Source organism: Rhinoderma darwinii, chromosome 7 (genome assembly GCF_050947455.1).
Source record: "Rhinoderma darwinii isolate aRhiDar2 chromosome 7, aRhiDar2.hap1, whole genome shotgun sequence".
NCBI lineage: Eukaryota > Metazoa > Chordata > Amphibia > Anura > Rhinodermatidae > Rhinoderma > Rhinoderma darwinii.
Window position 1 is genome coordinate 80,149,471 of NC_134693.1, and position 25,767 is coordinate 80,175,237.

Sequence of the window (25,767 nt, forward strand, 5' to 3'; positions counted from 1 at the left end):
GATAGCTGGTACAATACACTGCAATATTAATGTATTGCAGTTTATTGTCATTTTTACAGGCTCCTGTAACAGCGCAACCGCTGTTCCTGTCTGTTAGTCCTGGATGTAAGCTGTATGGCGTGAGCCCACTCCAATAATCACCCCCCTACCACTATGACATGCTATTTGTGGCAGGACAATCTGTTGTTTTCATTGGTACCATATTGGGGTACATGCGATTTATTTGATCACCTTTTTATTCCATTTTTTGGCAAGCACGGTGACCAAAAACCATCAATTCTGACAATGTTTTTTATTCTGTTTTTTTTTTATGGCGCTCACCCTGGGCTATAACTGACCATTATACTTTATTCTGTGGGTCGGTACGATTACGGTGATACCATATGTATATAGTGTTTTTTTGTTTTGCAGCGTTTGCACAATAAAATCACTTATTTATAAAATAAATTATTTTTTGTGTCACCATTTTATTTTCATCTCCCTACGAGAATGCTGGATTTCCCCACAAAGGTAAATATTTTGAGATATACATAGGCAAATTATATAAATTTCTGACCGAATTCCATGAGGCCACTGTGTCTCGAATGAGAAGACTCTTCTTAGCCACTCGAGGAAGAAACTTATTCTGCGTATATAGAAGAGACCCAAAATCCCAAGGTCCTGCCAGTGCCTTGTCCAATGCTGTGTTGGAAAAAAAAATGTGTTCCTCATATCCAATCTTTTACATGTCTGAATAATTCTGGCAGATTAAACCCACTAATACTCGGTAATTGTAGGCCACCTTCTACTTTAGCCAAACATAATTTTTTATACGTAATTCGTGCTTCTTCTTTCCCCACAAGAAAGTTATAAATTCTGATTGTAATGACTGAATATCTTTATGATGTAATAATATCGGTATCATTTGGAGAGGATATAAAAGTTTAGCAAAACTCATCATCTTTATTAAGTGAGCCCTACCAAACAACGACAGTGGCAACTTTGACCACCTCTGAAGTTCTTGACATATTTTCTTAAATAAAGGAATATAATTCAGGGAATATAAAGTATTGGGAACCCTACCAATTTTTATGCCCGAATAGGTAATATACCTATGTGCTATCTCCACCCATATCTGACTTTTTATGTCATTCCCTAATTCAGCATATCCTCAGCAGTTTATATAATGCATATTTTTCTTCTCCCCTATTTACATGATGCCATGGCAACCATTTGCACTGTACATTGGACTTGGTATAACTAGCGCTGATATGTTGATAGGCGGTAGAAACGGATTCCCTTCATTATTCTTGTATGCCTATACGCTGGCTCTGACAACCCAGGATGCCATTCTGCATGAATTCTCTTACTGACACATCAGTCAGCTGCTCCCACTGTTTACAGGTTACCATGATGACCTGCCTCAGCATTCAGTTATCTACTTTATTTTTTATTTTAATAAATACTGACTTTAGGTTAGCAACACCACAACTGCTGCTCTGGTTTACAACTTACTAGTGTTCCTCTGCACACTTTTTTTTTAACCTGTTAAGTAATTGTTATATAACCTGTTACGTCACTATTATGTAACCTGCACTGTGACCTGTGTCTGTAACACTTTGACCCCAATTTATCCAGCATTTTAACTGCATGTGTATATAGCTGCCTGTTCTATTGGCTGGTACTGGGACCTGATGAAGGCTCCGGTTTGGAGCTGATATGCGTTATCCATTATTTTCCAATAAATACCGCCATCTTTAATTCAAAGTCAGTTTGTGATGTTTAGCAGTGCTACAATCGCCCTGTTTTTTCTTCCTACTGTTTGCATCAGTTCTTATAAATTACCTTCATAATTCCAACAGAATGAATGTACATTTTTATTGTTTAACTGATTCTTTAAATATGTGATGTTATTAATTTGCATTCTTACACCATAGTCTCTTTTTTTTTGTTTTAAATACAGAAAGATACAGTTCTTGTACGAGCAACCGTAGACTGTTTTGGCTCTCTTTTAGATTTTTTGCATGACAAGTCACCTGATCTTGGTAAGAGTAATATTGTAGATAAAGATGCATATGCAGGGACAATAGATAGGTTAGTTTAGCTATAAAATCAATCCAGTAGTATGCTAGAGTACCATATTGTGCATTGCACTTCCTGTTAGATGTGTAACCATTTGTCAACCAATGATTGTCAGTTTATATCGTATTACCACTATATAGTCTAATGAAAAGTTTTAAAGGCTATGAACACATTTGAGGGCATTTTTTTTTTTAATAAATAGATTAGTCTGTGTTTAGTGTAACATTGTAATTAGTCTTTATTAAAAAAAAATAGTTTTACTTTTGGAGATACAGCTGTTTTGTATTCTCTATACACAATAGCTGTATCGTTAGTTTTACACTGAATCCGTCAGTCCCGCGGACCTGACAGGTTCAGTGTCAGCGGTTCACACGCAGGATCCACCTGTAATTCATCACATCTAAGTTTAAAACTTAGATATGATCGATTGCAGGTGGATCCTGTGTGTCAGAGACACGCAGGACCCGCCGACACTGAACCTGTCAGGTCCGCGGGACTGACGAATTCAGTGTAAAACGAGAGATACAGCTGTTCTGTATAGGGAATACAGAACAGCTGTTTCTCCAAAAGTAAAATTATTTTTTAATAAAAGACTAATTGCAAAGTTACATTAAATACACTGACTAATAAAGAGCCATGCAGTCCCCCATTAGATAGTGCCATACAGCCCCCCTATGAATAACTACACACTGCCCCTATAGATAATGCACCCATGGCCCACCTATAAATAGGGCCACATAGACCCCCCTGGAGATAGTGCCATACAGCCCCTCCTGTAAATAGTGCCACACAGGCCCCCTGTAGTTAGCGCCATACTTACCTGGCCCTGCACGGTCCTCTTCTCTGGCAATGCAGGCCTGGCCTCTTCTGACCAGGCCGCACCCAGCGGAACTATGCAAGCGGCGCAATGATGTCATCGCACCGACGTCATCGCGCCAACCTGCATAAAAAAAAAAGGTTGAATAGCGGGGAAGGGAACCGTCGGTTCCCGTGCCTTGCCAGTGATTTCAATTGTCCAAAGGACGTGGATACAATTTATTCCAGGGGCCTTCAGTTTTGAAATCACTGGGAGCAACAGGAAAAATGCAAAAAAAAACTCACCACCAGAGTTGAGAAACAAGCAAGGAATTCCAGGAGCAGTTGCTTTTAAGTTCTCCAGCCTGTGACATCATTTCCATCGGCCAGGCCTTGATCCTGAGGAGTACAGAGCAGGAAGCTGTGGCGTTGCCCAACCGGACACCACAGTTCCAGATTCATTACTGCAGGGGCCATCATTGCTGAGCAGACAAAGCAGCTGGTATGGAGTGATTCCTGGCATGTGCACCGCTGGGCAGATGAAGTGCAGTGGGGTGTCGTTCTGGGCCACATTCCCCGACAAACATGTCTCTGCATGTCCCTGTACTGAAGCGTCTCCTCCAACGTTTTCCCTGTCCCAACTGGCAGTGTGTGTTTTTTATCAGTTTACTTTATTAGCAACTTGACAAAATCACAGTCACCCATCTCATGCAAGTAAATAAATACACATAAGCGAAGTACTTGTTTCAATATCCACAATAGTAAACATTATTGAAATATTAGTCCTGTTAGGCTATGTTCACACGGAGTATTTTGCCGAGTTTTTTGACGCGGAAACCGCGTCGCAAAGCTCGGCAAAAACGGCCCTAAAATGCCTCCCATTGATTTCAATGGGAGGCGTCGGCGTCTTTTTCCCGCGAGCAGTAAAACTGCCTCGCGTGAAAAAGAAGCGACATTCCCGATCTTCGGGCGTTTACGCCTCTGACCTCCCATTTACTTCAATGGCAGGCAGAGAAAGCGTATTTCGCTGTGTTTTATGCCCGCGGCGCTCAATGGCCGCGGGCGAAAAACGTTGCGAAAATCGGCGTGCAGGGAGAGGAAAATCTGCCTCAAACTTCCAAACTGAATTTTGAGGCAGATATTCCTCCTGCAAAATACTCCGTGTGAACATAGCCTTAAGTTACCCCATGGATGTATCGTGTATTAACCTGAAACATGTCCTATGTCATATAACTCTGTTGTTAAAGACCAGTTTATTAATTCCCTATCTCCTAACTAATCTAATAGGCGCTATGATGCTGATAACTACAGATTTGTTTTAAAAAACTTTTATTATTTTAACGGTTATGAGCATTTTTCTAAATCTGCTAATGTGGACTTAATAGCCAAATGGGAGGTTACTCTTTCTTTTCACTCTGTGCGGTGTAATGTTTTCTGTATGATGCTGTCCAATCGTCATACAGCTTCTCGCCCTTCCCTGTCCAGCAACACAGTGTGACATTATAGTATACAGCTTAAATTCTCGACTGTGTATTCAATTGGCGATATCTCCAGTTGGGTCAAAGCTACAACTGCGATCCTGTCATATTAGAATCTCTTCTTTCATATGCCACCAGAACTGTTCTAGGTTGTCCACAGCCCGAGATATGGCTGTTTGAAGTGATCCCCCTTCCCTCTAGACTATCTCTTATACTGTGTGTGAAGCAGCTTCATGCTTATAGGACAGTGTCAGAGGCAGCTCCACCTCAGGAGAATCACTGCTGTTACCTCCCAGTTGTCTAATAAAGGCTCATTTGCATATTTAGAAAAAAAGCTCATAACTTTTAAAATGATAAACCTTTTGGGACACAATTTTCACTAACATTATCAGTGTGACAGCGCCCATTAGCTAGGAGATAGGGCATTACTAAACTAGTGACAGAGCCTATTAAACTCATTGCCAGGTGCCACGTGACCAACGCTGTGTTTAGTCATACTTGCAAACTTTTTAGGAAGGACAACAGGGATATTCTGAAAACCATAGAATGAAGTGTACAAAATGTTTTACTTATGCACCGCCCCTTTATATAGGACATATCTCAAACTTACAGCATTTAAATATCAAATAGTGCATATGACCCCAATAGTTTGTGAATTGCAGGCAGATTTAAACAAACTAAGTGTTTGGGCGTCCACTTGGCAGATTAAGTTTAATGTAGATAAATGTAAAGTTATGCATCTGGGTACGAAAAACCTGCAAGCATCATATGTCCTAGGGGGAGCTATACTGCGGGAGTCAATTGTTGAGAAGGATCTGGGTGTACTTGTAAATCATAAACTAAATTTCAGCATGCAGTGTCAATCAGCTGCTTCAAAGGCCAGCAAAATATTGTCGTGTATCAAAAGAGGCATGGACTCGCGGGACAGGGATGTAATATTACCACTTTACAAAGCATTAGTGAGGCCTCATCTAGAATATGCAGTCCAGTTCTGGGCTCCAGTTCATAGAAAGGATGCCCTGGAGTTGGAAAAAATACAAAGAAGAGCAACGAAGCTAATAAGGGGCATGGAGAATCTAAGTTATGAGGAAAGATTAAAAGAACTAAACCTTTTTAGCCTTGAGAAAAGACGACTAAGGGGGGACATGATTAACTTATATAAATATATGAATGGCGCATACAAAAAATATGGTGAAATCCTGTTCCATGTAAAACCCCCTCAAAAAACAAGGGGGCACTCCCTCCGTCTGGAGAAAAAAAGGTTCAACCTGCAGAGGCGACAAGCCGTCTTTACTGTGAGAACTGTGAATCTATGGAATAGCCTACCGCAGGAGCTGGTCACAGCAGGGACAGTAGATGGCTTTAAAAAAGGCTTAGATAATTTCCTAGAACAAAAAAATATTAACTGCTATGTGTAGAAATTTTTTACTTCCCCTTTCCCATCCCACTTCCCCTTTCCCATCCCTTGGTTGAACTTGATGGACATGTGTCTTTTTTCAACCGTACAAACTATGTAACTATGTAGTCACACCAAAATTAATATAGACCCCCAAACCAGACCCCCTAAACTAATGCACACCCCAGACTAGACCCCTAAACAAATACAGACATCAGAACTCATAAATAAACCCCATAAGAAATACAGATCCCATGCCCCTAAATAAATACAAGACCCTTTAAATAAATACATCTAGACCCCTAAATAAATCAATAAATAAAATGACCTAATACCAGATGCTTTAAATAAATACTGACCCCATGCCAGACATTCTAAATAAATACAGACCCCAAATCACGCCCCCTAAATAATTGCAGACCCGATTCCCTAAATAAATACAGACCCCCTAAATAAAAATCAGGACATTGTATGTGGTGGTGACCAGGAGTGAAGAGGATTGTGGCATCCAGGAGATTTGCCTACTTTTCCGGGAGATCTCCCCTATTTCCGGTAATCTCCCGCATTCCGTTAGGGTATGTGCACACGACCTATTTTCAGACGTAATTCAGGCGTTTTACGCCTCGAATTACGCCTGAAAAGAAAGCTGCATTATGTCTGCAAATATCTGCCCATTGCTTGCAATGGGTTTTACGTTGCTCTGTTCAGACGAGGTGTAATTTTACGCGTCGCTGTCAAAAGACGGCGCGTAAAAAGACGCCCGCGTCAAAGAAGTGCATGTCAATTCTTTGGACGTTTTTTGAGCCGTTTTTCATTGACTCCATTGAAAAACAGCTCCAATAACATCCGTGAAAGACGCCGCGAAAAACGTGAGTACTTGCAAAAACATCTGAAATTCAGGAGCTGTAATTTCAGACGTAATTTGCTACTGCGTGTGAACATACCCTTAGAAGGTATGTGTTTAGTACTATTCAGTCAACCCATGCATGCACCACACAGTACTAAGCCATGGGCTATACCATTCAATTGTAGAGAGACAATGGTCTACTGCTTCGGTATAAAAAAATGGTATATGAGCAGTATTCTAAATATCATTTTTTTTTATTCTTTATCATTTTATAAATGAATTCCTGAGGACGCAGCAAATTTTTCATTTTTGTATTACTGCGTTACAAGAGCAACATCTTTAGAATTTTTTCGATGTGAGGGCGTGTTCTTTGTGGAGCAAGTTGTAGATTTTAATGGCACATTTAATGGGGTACATATAATGTATTGAAAACATTTTATTAGTTTCTTTTTAGAGGGAATGGAAAAAACAGCAATTCCGCATTTTGGGGGGGGGGTTTGCTTTTACGGTGTTGATCGTGCGGTATAAATAACATGATAAGTTTATTCTGCGGGTTGTTAGATTACGACAATACCAAATAATTTTTTTTAATGTTTTACTACTTTTGCACAGTAAAGACACTTTTTTAAAAAAAAAAAAAAAAACATTTGTTTTTGTGTCGCCATATTCTGACAGCCATAGAGTTTACATTTTTCCATTGATGGAAGCTGTGTAAGGGCTTGTTTATTGCAGGACGAGACGTAGTTTTTATTGTTACCATTTAGGAATGCATACAATATTTTATTACTTTTTGTTACATTTTCTTGGTAGGTAGTAATTCTGGCATTGTTCTTATTTTTCTTTTTTTTTTCGTACACTATTCACTGTGCTGGATAATTAACGCATGTGTTTTCTAGTGTGGGGTTTTATGGTTACAGCGTTACCAATTATGTGTATTTTTTTAATTTATTTTTTACATAATAAAGCATTTTGTAATGGGGAAAAAAAATTCTTTGTCTTCTGTTTTATTTTTATTTTATATTTTATAACATTTTTTTTTTAACAATATAAAACTGATATGCGTCCTATAAAGCCCAGTAGGCATGTTGTGTCCCATGGGAACCGGTAGGTTGACATAGGGAGTCCCCTCCCTATGTCCTACCACTTAAATGCCAAGGTGACTATTGTCTGCGGCATCTGAGGGATTCAACAGCCACGATCTGAGTTTTCACCGATACCAGCCGTTGCAGCAAAGTGCCAGCTGTATTATACAACTGTATGGAACACGCTCTGCCCGAAGCCCACGTCATCCCCGCATTGTATATACATGGCGCTTGCCGCTAACTAACTAGCGCCAGCACTGTATATATGTTGCCAAGGGGTTAAATAGAAAAATAATATACCCCTTAAGCATTATTTACATAAAACTGGAAGAGTTCCTGGAAATTCATGTAAGAGCAATTCTACATTATAAGTGGAGTCCCGAGAGTGGGACCCCCGTCAATTATGTCTATATGCATATGGACTTTAACCCCTTCCCACATTTTCACGTACATGCACGTCGGGCAATGCAGCCTGTTCGTGCAGTCCCACGAGCAAGTATGTGATGGAGATCGTGCGGGCACAGAAGCTGCCGCTCCAACTGCCGAGATTGAAGAAGCCTTCAATTTCAGCCGTTTAACCGATTAAATGTCGCAGTCAATAGCGATCGCGGCATTTAAATCCATTGACAGAGGGAGGGAGCTTCCTCTGTCACCAATCGGCGGCCCGCAAATGCGATCTTCGGCTGCCATCGGGTTGCCATGGCAGCCGGGTGTCTAACAAAGACCCCCAGGCCTGCCCAGGCTGTATGCCTATTAGGCTGTGCCAGAGGCATGGCCTAACAGATTGCCTGTCAGTTTTACACTGACAGGCAATAATGCTTTGGTATACCAAGTATACCAAAGCATTAGATCTGCGATCAGAAGATCGCATTGGGGAGTCCCCTAGTGGAACTTAAAAAAATAATTAAAAACAGTCAAATAAAGTTTTTGGAAATATAATAAAAAAAAAAAATGTGAACAGTAAAAATAAAATAAAACCATTTTTTTTTTCCATAAAAAGTGAAAACATGAAAAGTACACATATATGCTTTTGCTGCGATCATAACAACTCAAAGAATAAAGTTAATACATTAATTCAACTGTACAGTGGACGCCGTACAAAAAACCCCACTAAAAACAACGTACAAAAAAATACAATAAAAGTTAATCAATAAGTCCTATGCACCCCAAAATAGTAATTATGAAAACTACACCATGTCCCGCAAAAAAACAAGCCCTCATATGGTGATATCAACGGAAAAATAATACAGTTAAGGCTGTTGGAATGCGGTTATGCAAAAATTTATTATTTTTGTTTAAAAGTTTTTTTATTGTGGAAACGTAGTAAAACATAAAAAACCAAAACATATATGGTATTGTCGTAATCGTACCAACCCATAGAATAAAGGTAACATGATATTTATGCGCATAGTGAACGGCGTGAATTTAAAATGCGAAAAACAATGCAGGAATAGAGGTTTTTTTCAATTCCCTTCCCCCAAAAAAGTTAATAAAAATTAATCAATATAATATATGCACCAAAAAATTGGCCATTGAAAAACACAACTCGTCCCACAAAAAACAAGCCCTTATACGCCTATGTTGACGGAAAAATAAAAGAGTTATGACTCTTGGAATGTGAAGATGAGAAAAATAAAAAAGAATGCTTGGTCATTAAGGCCAAAATAGGCCTGGTTGTTATGGGGTTAAAATAATTGTCATGGACAAAAAGTGTCTAAAATACATAATAAATTTGGTGCATGGCATGTACGCCAGTTTTTTGGCGCATTTTCTACCGGAATTCTGGCTTATTTTGCTTAGTAAATTTTCCCCTGTGTTTCTTGGGATACTGGTTAAAAAGGCACTGGTTAGAAATATTTAATTATGTTTTTTTTTGTCTAGTACTGCATGTGGCATCTCAACCATGGAACAGATTTGTGCTCATTTTATCTCTAACTTGTGAAGCAAATGGCTACTTACAACCCGGTGTGCTTCGACTAATGGCACTGGTAAGTTGTTCAAGAACCTTGAATGGACACTAACTTTTCAAACAACGTTTGCTGATCTAACAGTATACCTTGATATAAAAGAACTTTCTGAGAAAGCGGTCTATAGACGCTTCCCTCTAGTTTAGGCAGTATAATAATTCTACTGCTGTTAGCAGAGACTGACCATTACATCTATATGAGTGATAAAGTTTCTGGGCATATGGGTTGTTTTTAGAATATAGGCTACGTGCCTTTAATAAAGGTTATTTTCATTAATAGGAATTATGTAATAGAACTTAATAGAATTTAATACCTTCTGTTAGTAGTGCGGAAAATAGATTTAGTTGTCTTTTGTCAAACAGCAGTTTATGACCCCATATAGAGTACTGCCGAAATCAGGAGAAATTTCTTTACAAATGTTGGGGTGCTTTTTCTTCTTTATCCCTTATGAGAATTAATAAATTCTACATTTTAATGGAAGAAAATGTAATTTTCATTTTCACAGCCTAATTCCAATAACTAATGCAAAAACCTGAGGGGTCTAAATGCTCACTATACTGCTAGTTAGATTCCTTTAGGGGTGTCGTTTCCCAAATGAAGTCACTTTTGAAAAGTTTCCACTATTTTTATCCCTCAGGGGCATTAAAAACGCAACATGGCACCCGATAAAAACCTTTCAGCAAAATTTAAGCTCTAAATGCCAAATTACGCTTCTTCCCTTCTGAGCCATGCAGTGTGTCTAAACCGTTTATGACCACATATAGGATATATTTGTACTTAGGAGAAATTGCTTTACTTTTTCTCCTTTATTCCTTGTGAAAATGAAAAAATCTGAACTAAAACTACTTCTTGTGTGAAAAAATTTAGATTTTCATTTTCACAGCCTAATTCCAAGAAATTCTGAAAAAAACCTGTTGGGTTAAAATGCTCACTATACTCTTAGATGAATTCCTTGCGGAGTGTAGTTTCTAAAATAGTGTCTTTTTGGGTGTGTTTCTTATGTTTTGGCACCACAAGACCTCTTCAAACCTGACATGATGCCTAGAATATATTCCAATAAAAAGGAGGCCCCAAAATCTAATAGGTGCTCGTTCAATTTTGAGGCCTGTGCTTCAGTTAAGTAGCACACTAGGGCCACATGTGTGATATTTCTAAAAACTGCAGAATCTGGCCAATAAATATTCAGTTGTGTTGTGTTGCTGGGCAGGGAAGGGGGAGAAGCTGTATGCTGATTAGACAGCATCATACAGAAAAAATTACACTGCCCAGAGTGAAAAGAAAGAGTCACCTCCTATTTGGCTATTAGAGCCAAATTAGCATATTTAGAAAAATGCTCATAACTCTTAAAATAATAAACTTTTTTTTAAAAACAAATCACACTGTAGTTATTAGCAGCAAAGCGCCTATCAGATTAGTCAGGAGATAGGGAAATAAACTGGTGACAGAGCCTCTTTAAGTTCTAAGCTTTTGTAACGTTCTATAAAAATAAAAGGACATTCAAAAAATTATGCCAACATAAAGAAAACATATGGGAAATGTGAACTAGTAACTATTTTGTGTGGTAATACTATCTGTCCCACAAGCAGATACATTTAAATTTTGAAAAATGCAAATGTTTCCAAATTTTCTCTAAATTTGGGTGTTTTTCCACAAATAAACACTGAATGTATCAACCAAATTTTACCACTAACCTAAAGTACAATGAATCACGAGAAAACAGTCTCAGAATCGCTTGAATAAATAAAAGCATTCCAAAGTTATTACTACATAAAGTGACATGTCAGATTTGAAAAATGGGGTTTGAGCCTTAAAGAGGCTCTGTCACCAGATTCTCAAATCCCTATCTCCTATTGCATGTGATCGGCGCTGCAATGTAGATAACAGTAACGTTTTTTGTTTTTTTTAAAACGTTCATATTTGGCCAAGTTATGAGCTATTTTATATATATCCAAATGAGGTTTGAAATGGACAACTGGGCGTTTTTTGTGGGAGTGTATTGTGTTTTTAACTGGGTGTATTTACGTGTATGACGCTGACCAATCAGTGACCAGTCAGCATCATACACTCCTCTACATTTATTTACACAGCAGAGATTTCTAGCAAGGGAACCGAAATCTCGCGAGATTACGGAGATAAACGAGATTTCGTTTCACTTGCTGGAAATCTCACAGAAAAAATTCAGAAGTGTCAGGATTCTGAATACACATGACGTCCAGGCTGGATGATCATGTGTATTCATTATCAGGACACTTGATTAACGTTAATCTCTGTTTATGTGGCTGCACATCGCTGCTGTGTAAATAAATGTAGAGGAGTGTATGATGCTGACTGGTCACTGATTGGTCAGCGTCATACACGTAAACACGCCCAGTTAAAAACACAATACCCGCCCAGTTGGACATAACGAAAAAAAAAACGCCCAGTTGTCCATTTCAAGCCTCATTTGCATATATATAAAATAGCTCATAACTTGGCCAAAAATTAACGTTTTAAAAAAAAAAAAAACGTTACTGTTATCTACATTGCAGCGCCGATCACATGCAATAGGAGATAGTGATTTGAGAATCTGGTGACAGAGCCTCTTTAAGGCTCAAACTAAGCAAAGTCATTAAGGGGTTAAATTTACTTTTGTTACATTTTTTTTTTTTTTGCTTTTTAATGTATATTTTCTATGTATCCTGTATGCATAGAAGCTGTATTGTTCTGTCAAAGCCGTGGGTGACAGTTCAACTGAGCTGGCGGCTCGGCTGAAAGCTGGTCCTGCTTGTCTCTGACACACAGGATCCAGCTAATAACCATCACATCAAAGTTCATCTAATAACGATTACATCTAAGTTCATGAACTGAAATGTGATCATTATTAGCTAAATCCTTTGTGTCAGAGTCACGCAGGACCAGCTTTCAGCCGAGCCGTCAGTTCGGCTGAACTGACAAATTCGGCTATAACGGAATAGTACAGCTTCTATGTATACGGGATACATAGAAGCTGTATCTTGAAAAGTAAAAATATTTTTTTAATAAAAGTCAATTTAAAAGTTGTTTCAAATCACATAAAACATTATTTGAATAAAAAAATATTTTAGCTTTCAAGGGTGTACAATGTTATAGTGAATTTTATCTATAAATTAAACAGGTATTTGTTTTAGTTATTTGGTTATAGAATAGGAAATCATAAAATTTTCTAATATATGATTAGAGAGGCAGCGAAAAAGAACGATCTTCCTATACAAGCTATGACAGGGAGGGGGAAGAGCTGTTTTAGAAACACGCCTCCTTAGCTGCCAGCCTGAAGAAACTCTAGCAGAGCATCTAGAGCAATTAATGGGGATATCTTTGGATCCATGTTAGATACAGGGCAGATTCTAGCTTTATTAGAAAGATTGTCATGCACTATATTTTATCAGATTTTTTTTAATTAATTTTGGGGCAACCCCTTTAATGACAATGTATAGAGCACTTAAGAAATTTGTATTTGAGGGACCAGAGTGAAATAATGAATGGCCCATGTATGCTAAGTGACCCTAGTAGGTCCACCTTATCAATCTGAAAATTACCAACTTTTGTTAGGAAAAAAATTACAACATAATGGAAAAATAACTACAAATATACCTGTGTAAATAAACCATTACATAAATAAACATTATAGAATTTAATTGATTTTGAAGCAGTAACTTCAAATTTTATGTATGTAGATGTGTGAGATCAGCATTAAAATATTTTAAAATATTATTAGATATTGCATGTAAAATAGACATACTATACTACAGTTCTAAGTACTATATAATATGAATTGCCATTTGAAAATATTTTTCTTTTTTTCTTGAGCTTGTGAAATATGAGAGCTTTAACATTCTTACAGTGGATGAAATAGGGAAAATTATTGATGAGACAGCACATTTAAAAATTATGGATCTTCCACACGCTGTTGTGCTGGATTTACAGATTTTCTTGCAACAGGTCAGAATTTCAAAAACATTTCATAATATTTCCTTATTTGTTTAACTATTTGTCTACCAGGGTTTTTAGGACCATTTTCCCACTTTTTCTAAACAGTAATAAAACCTTAAAGTAAAGTAAAACAACACATATTATAACTACATTCCAATATATTTTCTGAAAGTACTATAGGCAACTGATACATTATAAAAATGCCATCCAGCACTTTATACTCACGGGCACCTTCATGCAATTTTGCATTAAAGCATAACATTTTGTAAAAAAAAAATAATGAATAATAATGTATGTGGCGAACCCAAGCAAATCCTTAGATACACAACACCTCCTAGAAATAAAAAATGTGCAGAGTTCATACATGTATACATACACATATCTCTACAAAATCATAAAAACTTAAAAGCTATGTAAACCTTTGAAAGGCGAACATTTTTAAAAAAATAAAAAGGTGTATCACCGCCTTTTGTGTAACTTTGTAAATACTTTTTATTAAAAATTTGTTTTACTTTTTTAGATACAGCTGCTCGGTATTCTCTATACAGAGCAGCTGTATCTATCACTATTCACTGAATCCGTCAGTCCCGCATGAGACACACAGAATTCACCTGTAAGCTATTACATCTAAGTTATGAAGAAAACAAAATTAACACTGATAGACCTTTTTATTTAAAAAAAAAAAAAAAAAATAAGCCTTTCAAAGGTGTCTGTGATCCATACCAGTAAACATTTGAGTCACAGAGCTAACAAATGACAAATTAGGCATAGAGAGGGGAGTAGCTGCATATCTTCTAACTCCTTTAGTAAGAGACGAAAAAGGAGACCACCTAAATGTGACAATCAGGGAGCAGATATCGCCTCTGATCGGTAAGACTGGTGATAACATTAATACCCCTGGGGTCACTGAAGATGTGTACATAACAGGCTTTCTACCTGCGATCACTTGCAGCCCCAGATCCCTGCTTTACACAAAACCAGGAAGAAAAGTTTTCATATTGCTTCATAGCTTCAAACAAGTGCTGCACCCCAAATATTGCACCTAGAGTCAAGATTCTGTGCTTTAATATGATACCAAGATCTAAGATCGATCCTTTATATTTTAGCCGCAGCAAACGGTTAAACCAATGGCATATTACATATGTCCTTGGCACGTATAGGGTTAAACACAAGTTTCCAAGACCTTTATTGCCAGCATATATTGTTATATAGTTGCATATAATTTCGGTTTTATCTTGTGTTTTATAGTTACAGAACAAGCAGATTCCTAAAGAGGCAGCTAAAAAATCAGTAATCCAAGAACTTTTGAAGAATATCAACAGCATTCCAAAGGATTCAATCTCAGCACCTATATTGTATCCTTTTATGTCGTTTTTAAGACAAAATTTAAGACACCTAAGAGACCAACATTTCAAAGGGAAGCAACAAAAACATTATGCAGAGCTAAATGACAAAATTCTGTCTGACTGCAGCTGCCACTTAGAGGAGCTTAATGAAGATAGATTTCTATAGCTTCCCTTGAACTCAATAATAAATCCGTCTTCCCCCTAATGATAGTGGTAGGTTGCCAGAATTTTTTTTATTTTTTTAGCTCTGTGCCTGTGATTCTGTAACAGAAAAAGGGAGCTCCAACCCAATAAAAGTGCATTATGATCATTATGGAAAATGACTGTACAAAACTAGGAAGAGATGTAAGTGACTCATTACACAGTTTATATAAAAAGCCAAGATTGGGTGCTTCCTCCTACTTTTCGCTGAATTGCAATGGCTTCTTCCACTTCCTCCTCTCTGAATGCCACTTGCAGTGTTCCTTTCAAAATGAGTAAGGTATAAAGGGTGAGGGGTTTAAATTGCGAATACCACTGACCAATTGTAAATCTGTCAAATGAATGCCAAAAAGACACATTTTTGGCATACTTCTCTACAATAGGATCCTATGGGTATAGGTATATGCTTTTTATTTTTAGCACACAGATGACTGTGTTTAATCTTGCCTAGTGACTCTGATATTCATCTATATACAGTATTGTGCAAAAGTTTTAGGAAGCTGTGGAAAAATGCTACAAAGTAAGAATGCTTTAAAAAATAAAGGTGTTAATCAATTAGCAGAATAGAAAGTCAATGTACAGAAGAGAAATCTAAATCAAATCAATATTTGGTGTGACCACACCTTGCCTTTAAAACAGCTTCAATGCTTCTAGCTGCACTTGCACAAATTTATGGATTTTGTAGGATTATAGTCAGGTGTCTGATTAACCAATTATACCAAACTGGTGAAAATCATCATCATTTTCATATGTAGGTTGAAACACAGTCATTAACTGTAACAGAAACAGCTGTGTAGGAGGCTTAATACTGGGCTAGGAACACGCAAACTCTTCTACAAATGTGTAGTTGTGGAAGACAGTATCATGTCACAGGTCCACCATGGCCAGACTGAGCACAGCAACAAGACACAAGGTAATTATACTGCATCAGAAAGGTTTCAAGATGTGCTCTTCAAGCCCTTTGGAAGAAGCACAAAGAAACTAGCAATGTTGAGTACCATAGATGCAGTGGTCGGCCAAGGAAACTTAGTGCAGCAGATCATAGGCACATCATGCTGTCTTCCCTTTAAAATCAGAAGATGTCCAGTGGTGCCATCAGCTCAGTACTGGCAGAAACCAGTGGGACCCAGGTACAGCCATCTACTATTCGGAGAGGTCTGGCCAGAAGTGGTCTTCATGGAAGAATTGTGGCATAAAAGCCATACCTTCAATGTGGAACCAGGGCCAAGCAACTCAACAGTTGCTATGTTTTCGTGCATAGAAGTGCAGAAAAATGACAACAGTTGCTCATGACTGATGAGTCAAAATTTTAAATATTTGACTGTAACAGAAGACAGTTTGTTCACCGAAGGGCTGGAGAGCGGTACAATAATGAGTCTGTAGGCAACAGTGAATCATGGTGGAGGTTCCTTGCAAATTTGGGACTGCATTTCAGCAAATGGAGTTGGGGATTTGGTCAGGATTAATGGTGTCCTCAATGCTGAGAAATACAGGCAGATACTTATCGAACATGCATCACCATCAGGGGGGTGTCTGATCGGCTCCAAATTTATTCTGCAGCAGGACAATGACCTCAAACATACAGCCAATGTCATTAAGAACTATCTTTAGCGTAAAGAAGAGCAAGGAGCCCTGGAAGTGATGATATGGCCCCCACAGACCCCTGATCTCAACATCATCGAGTCTGTCTGGGATTACATGAAGAAACAGAAGGATTTGAGGAAGCCTACATCTACAGAAGATCTGTGATAAGTTATCCAAGATGTTTGGAACAACAAGTTCCCTGCTGAGTTCCTTCAAAAACTGTGTGCAAATATACCTATAAGAATTGATGCTGTTTTGAAGGCAAAGGGTGGTCACACCAAATACTGATTCGATTTACATTTCCCTTCTGTTCATTTTGTTCTCTAATTAAAAAACAAACCTATTAACCCCTTAACGCACCATGACGTAACTGTACGTCATGGTGAGCAGTAAGTTCGCGCACCTTGACGTACAGTTACGGCAGTGCTTTGACAGTTAACCGCCGCGCGGCGCTACACCGCAGCGGCGGTTAACTGTGCAGGGTGTCAGCCCTGCTCTCCCCGTTGCCGATCAGCGGCCTGTCGCCGCTGATATCGGCAGTTAACCCCTTAATTGCGGCGCTCGATTTTGAACGCCACAATTAAGGTCTTTAGCGCCGATCGGCAGCCCCCATGTGAAATCACGGGGGCTGGCGATGGTACCCATGGCAACCGGACGCCAGACAATGACTTCCAGATTGCCATGTACAGAAGCCTATGAGGACCACCCCGAGGGTGGTCGTCGTAGGCTTCCTGTCAGTGTGACTGTCACGTCACAATGACAGTTGAAATGCATTACACTACGTGTGTAGTGTAATGTATTCCAGCAGCGATCAGAGCTGCAAGTCTAAGTGTCCCCTAGTGGGACAAGTGAAAAAAGTAAAAAAAAGAATAAAAATGTTTTAAAAAAAGTGTAAAAATAAAAGTTATAAGTGATATAAACAAGAACTGCTTTTTTTCCTATAATAAGTCTTTCATTATAGGAAAAAAAATGAACACGTAAAAAAAAAGTACACATATTTGGTATCACTGCGTTCGTAACGACCCCAACTATAAAACTATAATATTATTTTTCCCGCACAGTGAACCACGCAAAAAAAAAAAACGAAAAACAATGCCAGAATCACTATTTTTTGGTCACTACCCCTCACAAAATATGTAATAAAAAGTGATCAAAAAGTCGCATGTATGCCAAAATAGTACCCATACAAACTACAACCCGTCCCGCAAAAAACAAGCCATTACACAGCTTTTTTGACTGAAAAATAAAAAAGTTATGGCTCTCAGAATATGGTGACACAGAAAATACATTTATTTTCTAAATAAGTTATTTTATTGCTCAAACGCTGCAAAACATAAAAAACCCTATATACATATGGTATCGCCGTAATCGTACCGACCCGCAGAATAAAGTATAATAGTCATTTATAGCCCAGGGTAAACGCCGTCAAAAATAAATAAAAATCATTGTCAGAATTGATGGTTTTTGGTCACCTGGCTTGCCGAAAAATTGAATAAAAAGTGATCAACAAAATCGCATGTACCCCAAAATGGTACCAATGAAAATTACAGATTGTCCCGCAACAAATAAGCCCTCACACGGCTCCGGTGGTGAAAAAATAAAAAAAGTTCCGGCTCCCAGATTATGGCGATGCAAAATGTACAGAGTGTTCCAAAAGTGTATAAGATCGGGCACCATTTATCAGTGCGACACTGGCCACATATCTGTGGGTTATTATTTATTTACAACCATTATTATACCCTCTTATTATGCCCCTGATGTACTTTGCCCAGCCTACATGTGCCCCAACATTATAAACTGAAATACCAGCAAAACGCCAGAGCTACTACCAAGCAAAATATGCGCTCCAAAAGCCAAATGGCGTCCCTCCCTTCTGAGCCCTACAGCGTGCCCAAACAGCCGTTTATGTCCACCGATATGGCATCGTACCAAAAAATGGTACCAATAAAAACGACAGCTCGTCCCGCAAGAAATAAGACCCCACACCGCTCTATTGACAGAAAAATAAAAAAGTAGTGGCTCTTGGAAAGCGGGGAGGAAAAACTAAAAAGCAAAACATGAATCAGTTCGTAAAGGGTTAATTACTTTCTAATGAAAAAACATTTATGACCACATGTGGGGTATTGCCGTACTCGGGAGAAATTGCTTTACAAACGTTGGGGTGCATTTTCTCGTTTATCCTTTGTGAAATTGAAAAAATGCAACATTTTAGTGGAAATAATGTTGATATTAATTTTCACGGCCTAATTCTAATAAATTCTGCAAAAGACGTGTGGGGCCTAAATGCTCACTATACCCCTAGATAGATTCCTTAAGTGGTGTAGTTTCCCAAATGGGGTTACTTTTGGGGGGCTTCCACTGTTTCGGTCTCTCAGGGGCTTTGCAAATTCGACATGACACCCAAAAACATTCCAGCTAAATTTGAGCTCCAAAAGCCAAATAGCGCTCCTTCCCTTCAAAGCCCCGGTGTGGGTCCAAACAGTAGTTTATTACCACATATGGGGTATTTACGTAATCAGGAGAAATTGTTTTACAAATGTTGGGGCGCTTTTTCTCCTTTATTCCTTGTAAAAATTAAAAATGGCTACCTTTTTTCAGAAAAAAAGTAGATTTTCATCTTCACATACTAATTCAAATAAATGTAGCAAAAAAACTGTGGGTTCAAAATGCTAACTATACCCATAGATAAATTCCTTGAGGGGTATAGTTTCCAAAATGGGGTCACTATTGGGGGGTTTCCACGGTTTTCTTCCCTCCAGTGCATTGCAAACGCGACACGGCACTGAAAACTATTCCAGCAAAATCAGAAATCCAAAATCCAAATGGTGCTCCTTCTCTTCTGAGGCCTGCTGTGGGTCCAAACAGCAATTTATTACCACATATGGGGTATTGCTATAATTGGAAGACATTGCTTTACATATGTTGGGGTGTTTTTTCTACTTTATTCCTTGTAAAAATTTAAAATGTCCTAATTTTTTCACAAAAAAAGTAGATTTTCACCTTCACATACTAATTCAAATAAATTTATCAAAAAAACTGTGGGTTCAAAATGCTAACTATACCCATAGATAAATTCCTTGAGGGGTATAGTTTCCAAAATGGGGTCACTTTTGGGGTGTTTCCACTGTTTTGGCAGCACAAGGCCTCCTCACACCTGACATGGTACCTAAAATATATTCTAATAAAATAGAGGCCCAAAATCCACTAGGTGCTCCTTTGCTTCTGAGGCCTGTGTTTCAGTCCATGACCGCGCTAGGGCCACATGTGGGGTATTTCTAAAAACTGCAGAATCTGGGCAATAAATATTGAGTTGCATTTCTTGGGTAAAACCTTCTGTGGTACAGAAAAAATTTATTACAAATGAATTTTTGAAGAAAAAAAATGAAATTTGTTTATTTCACCTCTACTTTGCTTTAATTCCTGTGAAACGCCTAAAGGGCTAAAATACTTTGTGAATGCTGTTTTGAATACTTTGATGGGTGCAGTTTTCAAAATGGGGTGATTTATGGTGACTTTCTAATATATAAGGCCCTCAAAGCCATTTCAGAACTGAACTGGTCCCTGAAAAAATAGCCTTTTGAAATTTTCTTGAAAATATGAGAAATTGCTGCTAAAGTTCTAAGCGTTGTAACGTCCTAGAAAAATAAAAGAATGTTCAAAAAATGACGCAAACATAAAGTAGACATATGGGAAATATAAACTAGTATGTATTTTGTGTGGTATTACTATCTGTTTTACAAGTAAATACATAAAAATTTAGAAAAATGCTAATTTTTGCTAATTTTCTCTAAATCTTGGCGTTTCTTACAAATAAATATTGAATTTAATGACAAAATTTTTTCAGTATCATAAAGTACAACATGTCACGAGAAAACAATCCCAGAATCGCTTGGATAGGTAAAAGCATTCTGGAGTTATTACCACATAAAGTGACACATGTCAGATTTGCAAAAATGGGGCTGGTCCTGAAGGCCAAAACAGGCTTAGACACTAAGGGGTTAATACTTCTATTTTTTAAAGTATTTATACTTCGCAGTATTTCCAGTTTTTTTTTTTTAGAGTATAACATATTTTGTATATATGAGGTATTCCCTATTAAGTGTTTGAGTCACCAAGTTACATTTTCAGGCAAATCTTGATGTTTGATGCCAAGTTACATTAAGACAATTGTGAATATATATTGTGTGGTGTTGTTGTTGTTGTTGTTTTAGGCTGCGTGTTGTTTGCTTTCTTGAAAAATTTGGATTTTTGAAGTACACAAGCTATACAGTAGTATGTGATATGTAATTTTATCAAATTTGGAGGTAAAGACCAGATGTTGCATGTGCGCTGTTTAAGCATTTTGTGTAAGCACAGTCTCTTGTAGATGTCGACATGTGAGGTATATACAAACTTTGCACAACTTATTATTTTGTGTGTAAACGTCTGCTTGAATGCAAATGTTACACTTCAAAAAAGATACAGCATACAGCCTCAGCTTTCCAAACAGATTGGCTGGTTTATTCACTAAATGTGCAAATGCGACACTTCGGCCCAACACAGAGCATTTTTTCAAGAACGTTACAAAGTGTCAGGTGTCAAGTATATAAAGGGTATACATATAAATTACAGATATCAAATCAATTATTATCCATCTTCACACAAGATTATATCAAATTCATATACAATTGAATCACAGTGTACAAAATAAATCAACATAGTGTACTGCAAATTTATAAAGTGCCATGTGCAAACAATTAATAACAATCAAAAAACATAAATAATTCATATCTATATAAAATGTTTCAGTAATATATAAAAACTTAATAATTTATCAATAAAGTGCATAATATGCAAATATCTGTCCAGAGGCCACAGTTCATATCACTTTACATAGAGTCACGTGTAGATTTACTTGGTGTCCTATCTGTGAAACAGCGCATGACCGGAAGAGAAGACAGCCCACGTCTGTCAGACCTCAGCAACCCATCCCAGCGCATATACAGGGATCCTCCCTAAAAAACCAACCCAATATTTTATGTAAATTTGATAGAATCTTGTGTGATGGGAAATATTGATTGATTGATTAAATAATTGATATGTATACCCTTTATATACTTAACACTTTGCAAATTGCTTGAAAAATACTCTAGGTTGGGCTAAAAGGTTGCGTTTACACATGTGGGGAAGAAGCCAGAATATCTGTTTGAAACACTGAGACTGTATGGTGTTTCCTTTTAAGTTTTTTTTTTTTAGGTAAGTGATCACTTTATTTGTGCCTGTGGTTACAAAAATCACGCAATCATGACTGTAACTTCTAGATAGGACTTATACATTTTTTAGGGTGTGTGCTTTCAGGAAATATATATGATTTCAGGGTACACTAACTTTTCAAGGTGTTTAGTCCCTGTTATTTCAAGCTGTTACTGCTTTTAAAATTGCAGTTCAAAAACAGATTTTTGGTCTCAGTTTTGGAGATTTTGTGAAGATATGTACATGTAGACAGACATAAGCCTTATATGTGACCATCTTAAACTTTTCTTTTTAGCAGTTATTGTGAATCTAAGGCTGGATTCACACGAGCATGTTCGGTCCGTAAAGGATAGAATGTATTTCGGCCGCAAGTCCCGGACCGAACACACTGCTTGGAGCCGGGCTCCTAGCATCATAGTTATGTACGATGCGAGGAGTCCCTGCAGGGGCGTAACTAGGAAAGACTGGGCCCCATAGCAAACTTTTGACTGGGGCCCCCCCTCCCCTGGGTGTCATACAACCCCCCCCCTTGTAGATAGTGCCTTTTTTACAGCCCCCCCTGTAGATAAAGCCATACAGCCCCCCTCTGTAGATAGCGCCATACAGCCCCCCCTCTGTAGATAGCGCCATACAGCCCCCCTGTAGATAACGCCATACAGCCCCCCTGTAGATAACGCCATACAGCCCCCCTGCCGAGAACGCCATACAGCCCCCCTGTAGAGAACGCCATACAGCCCCCCCTGTAGGGAACGCCATACAGCCCCCCCTGTAGGGAACGCCATACAGCCCCCCCTGTAGGGAACGCCATACAGCCCCCCCTGTAGGGAACGCCATACAGCCCCCCCTGTAGAGAACGCCATACAGCCCCCCCCTGTAGGGAACGCCATACAGCCCCCCTCCTGTAGGGAACGCCATACAGCTCCCCCCCTGTAGGGAACGCCATACACCGTCCCCCCTCCCAAAAAAATGCGACCTACAGTGTGTCCTACAAAATACATGTATCCCCTCTCCACAGGATAGGGGATACATGTGTGATCGCTGGCAGCGATAGGGAGAACGGGGGACTGAAAGTCCCCTGAACTTCTCCATGACAAACCTCTGACTTCCGGCGTCTGCGCAGCTCAATAAAAATGAAAGGAGCGCTGGTCACGCATGCGCACAAGCACGACCGGCGCTCCATTCATTTCTACTGAGCTGCCGACACAGACCCCGGCAGTCCGAGGTTTGTGATGGAGAACTTCAGGGGACTTTCAGTCCCCCGTTCTCCCTATCGCTGCCTGCGATCACACATGTATCCCCTGTCCTGTGGAGATCCTGTGGAGAGGGGGGGGATACATGTCTTTTGCTCTATTTTGCGCCTTCAGGACCAGACACCGTTTAGCCCTTTTTAGCACGTGTTAGTTAAATGGCTATAACTTTTTTATTTGTTGGGCTAACGACGTGATTTTTGCGACGTTTTTTCCGTAGACAATGCAGGTTTTTTTTACATTTCAGCTATTTTTTTTTTTTTGGTAATAACATAATTTTACCCTAAAATAGACCTTTTATTTGTGATCTTCATTGTCTACAGTAAAGTTTTATATATTACATGTCTATATTAGGGTAATTGGGTCAGTGCTAGCGTTACAACAATGATTGGCAGGGGGAACGTTTTTTTTTTGGGGTGGGTATTTTATGTGTATTTATTATTTACATTTTTTTTGCACTTTACTTTATTATTTTTTTACTATGATCTGTCCCCCAAAGGTCAAAGAAGACCTTTGGGGAACTTTATATATTTTTTTTCTCTCTTTTACACCATGTTTTTCCACTGTAACTGGAGCTGCACAGCAGCCCCAGTTATAGGGGAAATCAGCCCTCTCATAGTGACGATTGTCACTAATAGGGCTGTGCTGGGTCTAGTAAGACCCAGCAGCAGTCTGCCACTAACGGCACCCGGCGATCATGTGACCAGTCACATGATCACCGGGAGGAATAGAGACAGCGCCGCTGCTGCTGTCTCTATTCCTGTACACAGCGCGCATTCAGCGCTATGTACAAGTGATCAGAGAAGACAGAAGCAGCGAAAGCTGCTTCTATCCTCTCATCAGGGTCCCCGGCAGTCACTGACAGCCGGAGACCAGACATTCAGCTGCCCGATCGCGCGGGCAGCAAGTTAAAACCCGAGCCGTAGAAAGTCTATGGCTCGGGTTTTAAGGACCCTGACCGCTGGCCGTAAAAATACAGCCAGCGGTCGGGAACCAGTTAAAGGCAGAGCGGGGAGATACCTCCCTGCTCTGCCGTAGTGTTCAGTGGCGTCCCGCTGTAGCAGCCATAGCGGCTGCTAGCGGAGCCTCCGGCCATGGTGGGAGCCCGTGCCGGCGGGCGACACGGGCCCCCTCATGCCGCGGGCCCCGTAGCAGCCGCTACTGCTGCTACGGCGGTAGTTACGCCACTGAGTCCCTGCCTCTCCATGGAACTACTGTCCCATACTGAAAATATGATTACAGTACGGGACAGTTGTCCCGCAGCGAAGCAGGGACTCCTAGCATCGTACATAACTATGATGCTAGGAGCCCGGCTCCCTGCAGTGTGTTCGGTCCGGGACTTGCGGCCGAAATACATTCCGTCCATTACGGACGTAATGTGCTCGTGTGAATACAGCCTCAGTCTCTGCTTGGTATAGAATTGTAGCGTTAAAATGGATTTTCATGCATTTTTTTAATGCAAAATTTCAAGGAGGTTGTTGTGAGTGTGAAAGGCTTAGCTACATGGGCAATGTGTCTACTTTCAGGAAGTTTATTGGAGTATATGGCTAGATTCACACATCATTTTGATGCAGATTTTTGAGCCCAAGTCAGAAGTGGTTTCAAAGGAAATGGGAAATATAAAGGAAGAACTTATACTTCCTCCGGGATCCACTTCTAGCTTTTTTTCCTCAAAAATCTGCATCAAATTGTGCAAAAACATACCCCCTGTGCACACTGCAGATTTTTGTTGCAGATTTTATGCTTGCTTAATAAACAACCATATTCAGATAAATGAACTAATTTTCAGTTACAGAAATTTCTGCTACAAAATCTGCAGCATGCGCATGGAGCCTAAGGCCGGGTTCCCACATGGCATAAATGCTGCTGAAATTCCGCAAAAGAATTGTGTGCGGAAATTCCGCAGTAAAGTGGATGAGATTTTGAAAAATGTCATGCCCACGTTGGGGGAAAGAAACGCAGCGTAAACGTTAATAACTTGACCTGCAGCATGGAATTTAATTCCGCAGCATGTCAATTTATGCTGCGTTTTTCCATAGCAGGTTTTCCCTATTGTATTCAATGGGGATGCAAAACCCGCAACAGAAAGCCAAGCGTTGCAACTTTCGCAGTGTAATCGCAGCGTTTACGCCACAAAAATCGCAATTCCAGAAGAATGAAAAAATCATACTTACCCAGAACGCCCCCCTTCTTCCTGCAGTCCTGCCTTCTGGGATGACGTTTCATCCCATGTGACCACTGCAGCCAATCACAGGCTGAAGCGTCACATGGCCTGCAACATCATCCAGGGAGGCCGGAGCGGACATTAGAGGAGGGGATAAGTATGAACGGCTTTCTACCGCAGCGGAATTTCCTGCGGGTTCCAGGTCGGACACTCTGCATGATTTTTACGCAACGTATCCATCCCGTGGGAACCCGGCATTAGTGTATGATCACATGTGGCAGATTTGTAATGACTGACCAATCCCTACCCTTTTAGCTAAGCCCCTATAATACATTGAAAAAGTTAGTTCTTTCTACAATAGAACATTTAGGGTATATTCACACGTGGCAAATTTGTTGCAGAGATTTCTGCAGCTGAAA

At 39.3% G+C, this 25,767-nt stretch overlaps 1 protein-coding gene across 5 annotated transcripts in view; it reads left to right on the forward strand.

The window, feature by feature from the left end:
* Positions 1-25,767, forward strand: part of MEI1 (meiotic double-stranded break formation protein 1) — a 957,414-nt gene that overhangs the window by 894,632 nt on the left and 37,015 nt on the right. For 4 of the 5 annotated variants that reach the window (XM_075833602.1, XM_075833600.1, XM_075833603.1 and 1 more), the window contains 4 exons: positions 1,943-2,024; positions 9,541-9,647; positions 13,452-13,583; positions 14,823-14,929. In XM_075833602.1, coding sequence (XP_075689717.1) covers positions 1,943-2,024; positions 9,541-9,647; positions 13,452-13,583; positions 14,823-14,929 — 428 coding nt within the window. The remainder of the gene's footprint in view (positions 1-1,942; positions 2,025-9,540; positions 9,648-13,451; positions 13,584-14,822; positions 14,930-25,767) is intronic. The other variant, XM_075833605.1, reaches the window with a different exon arrangement.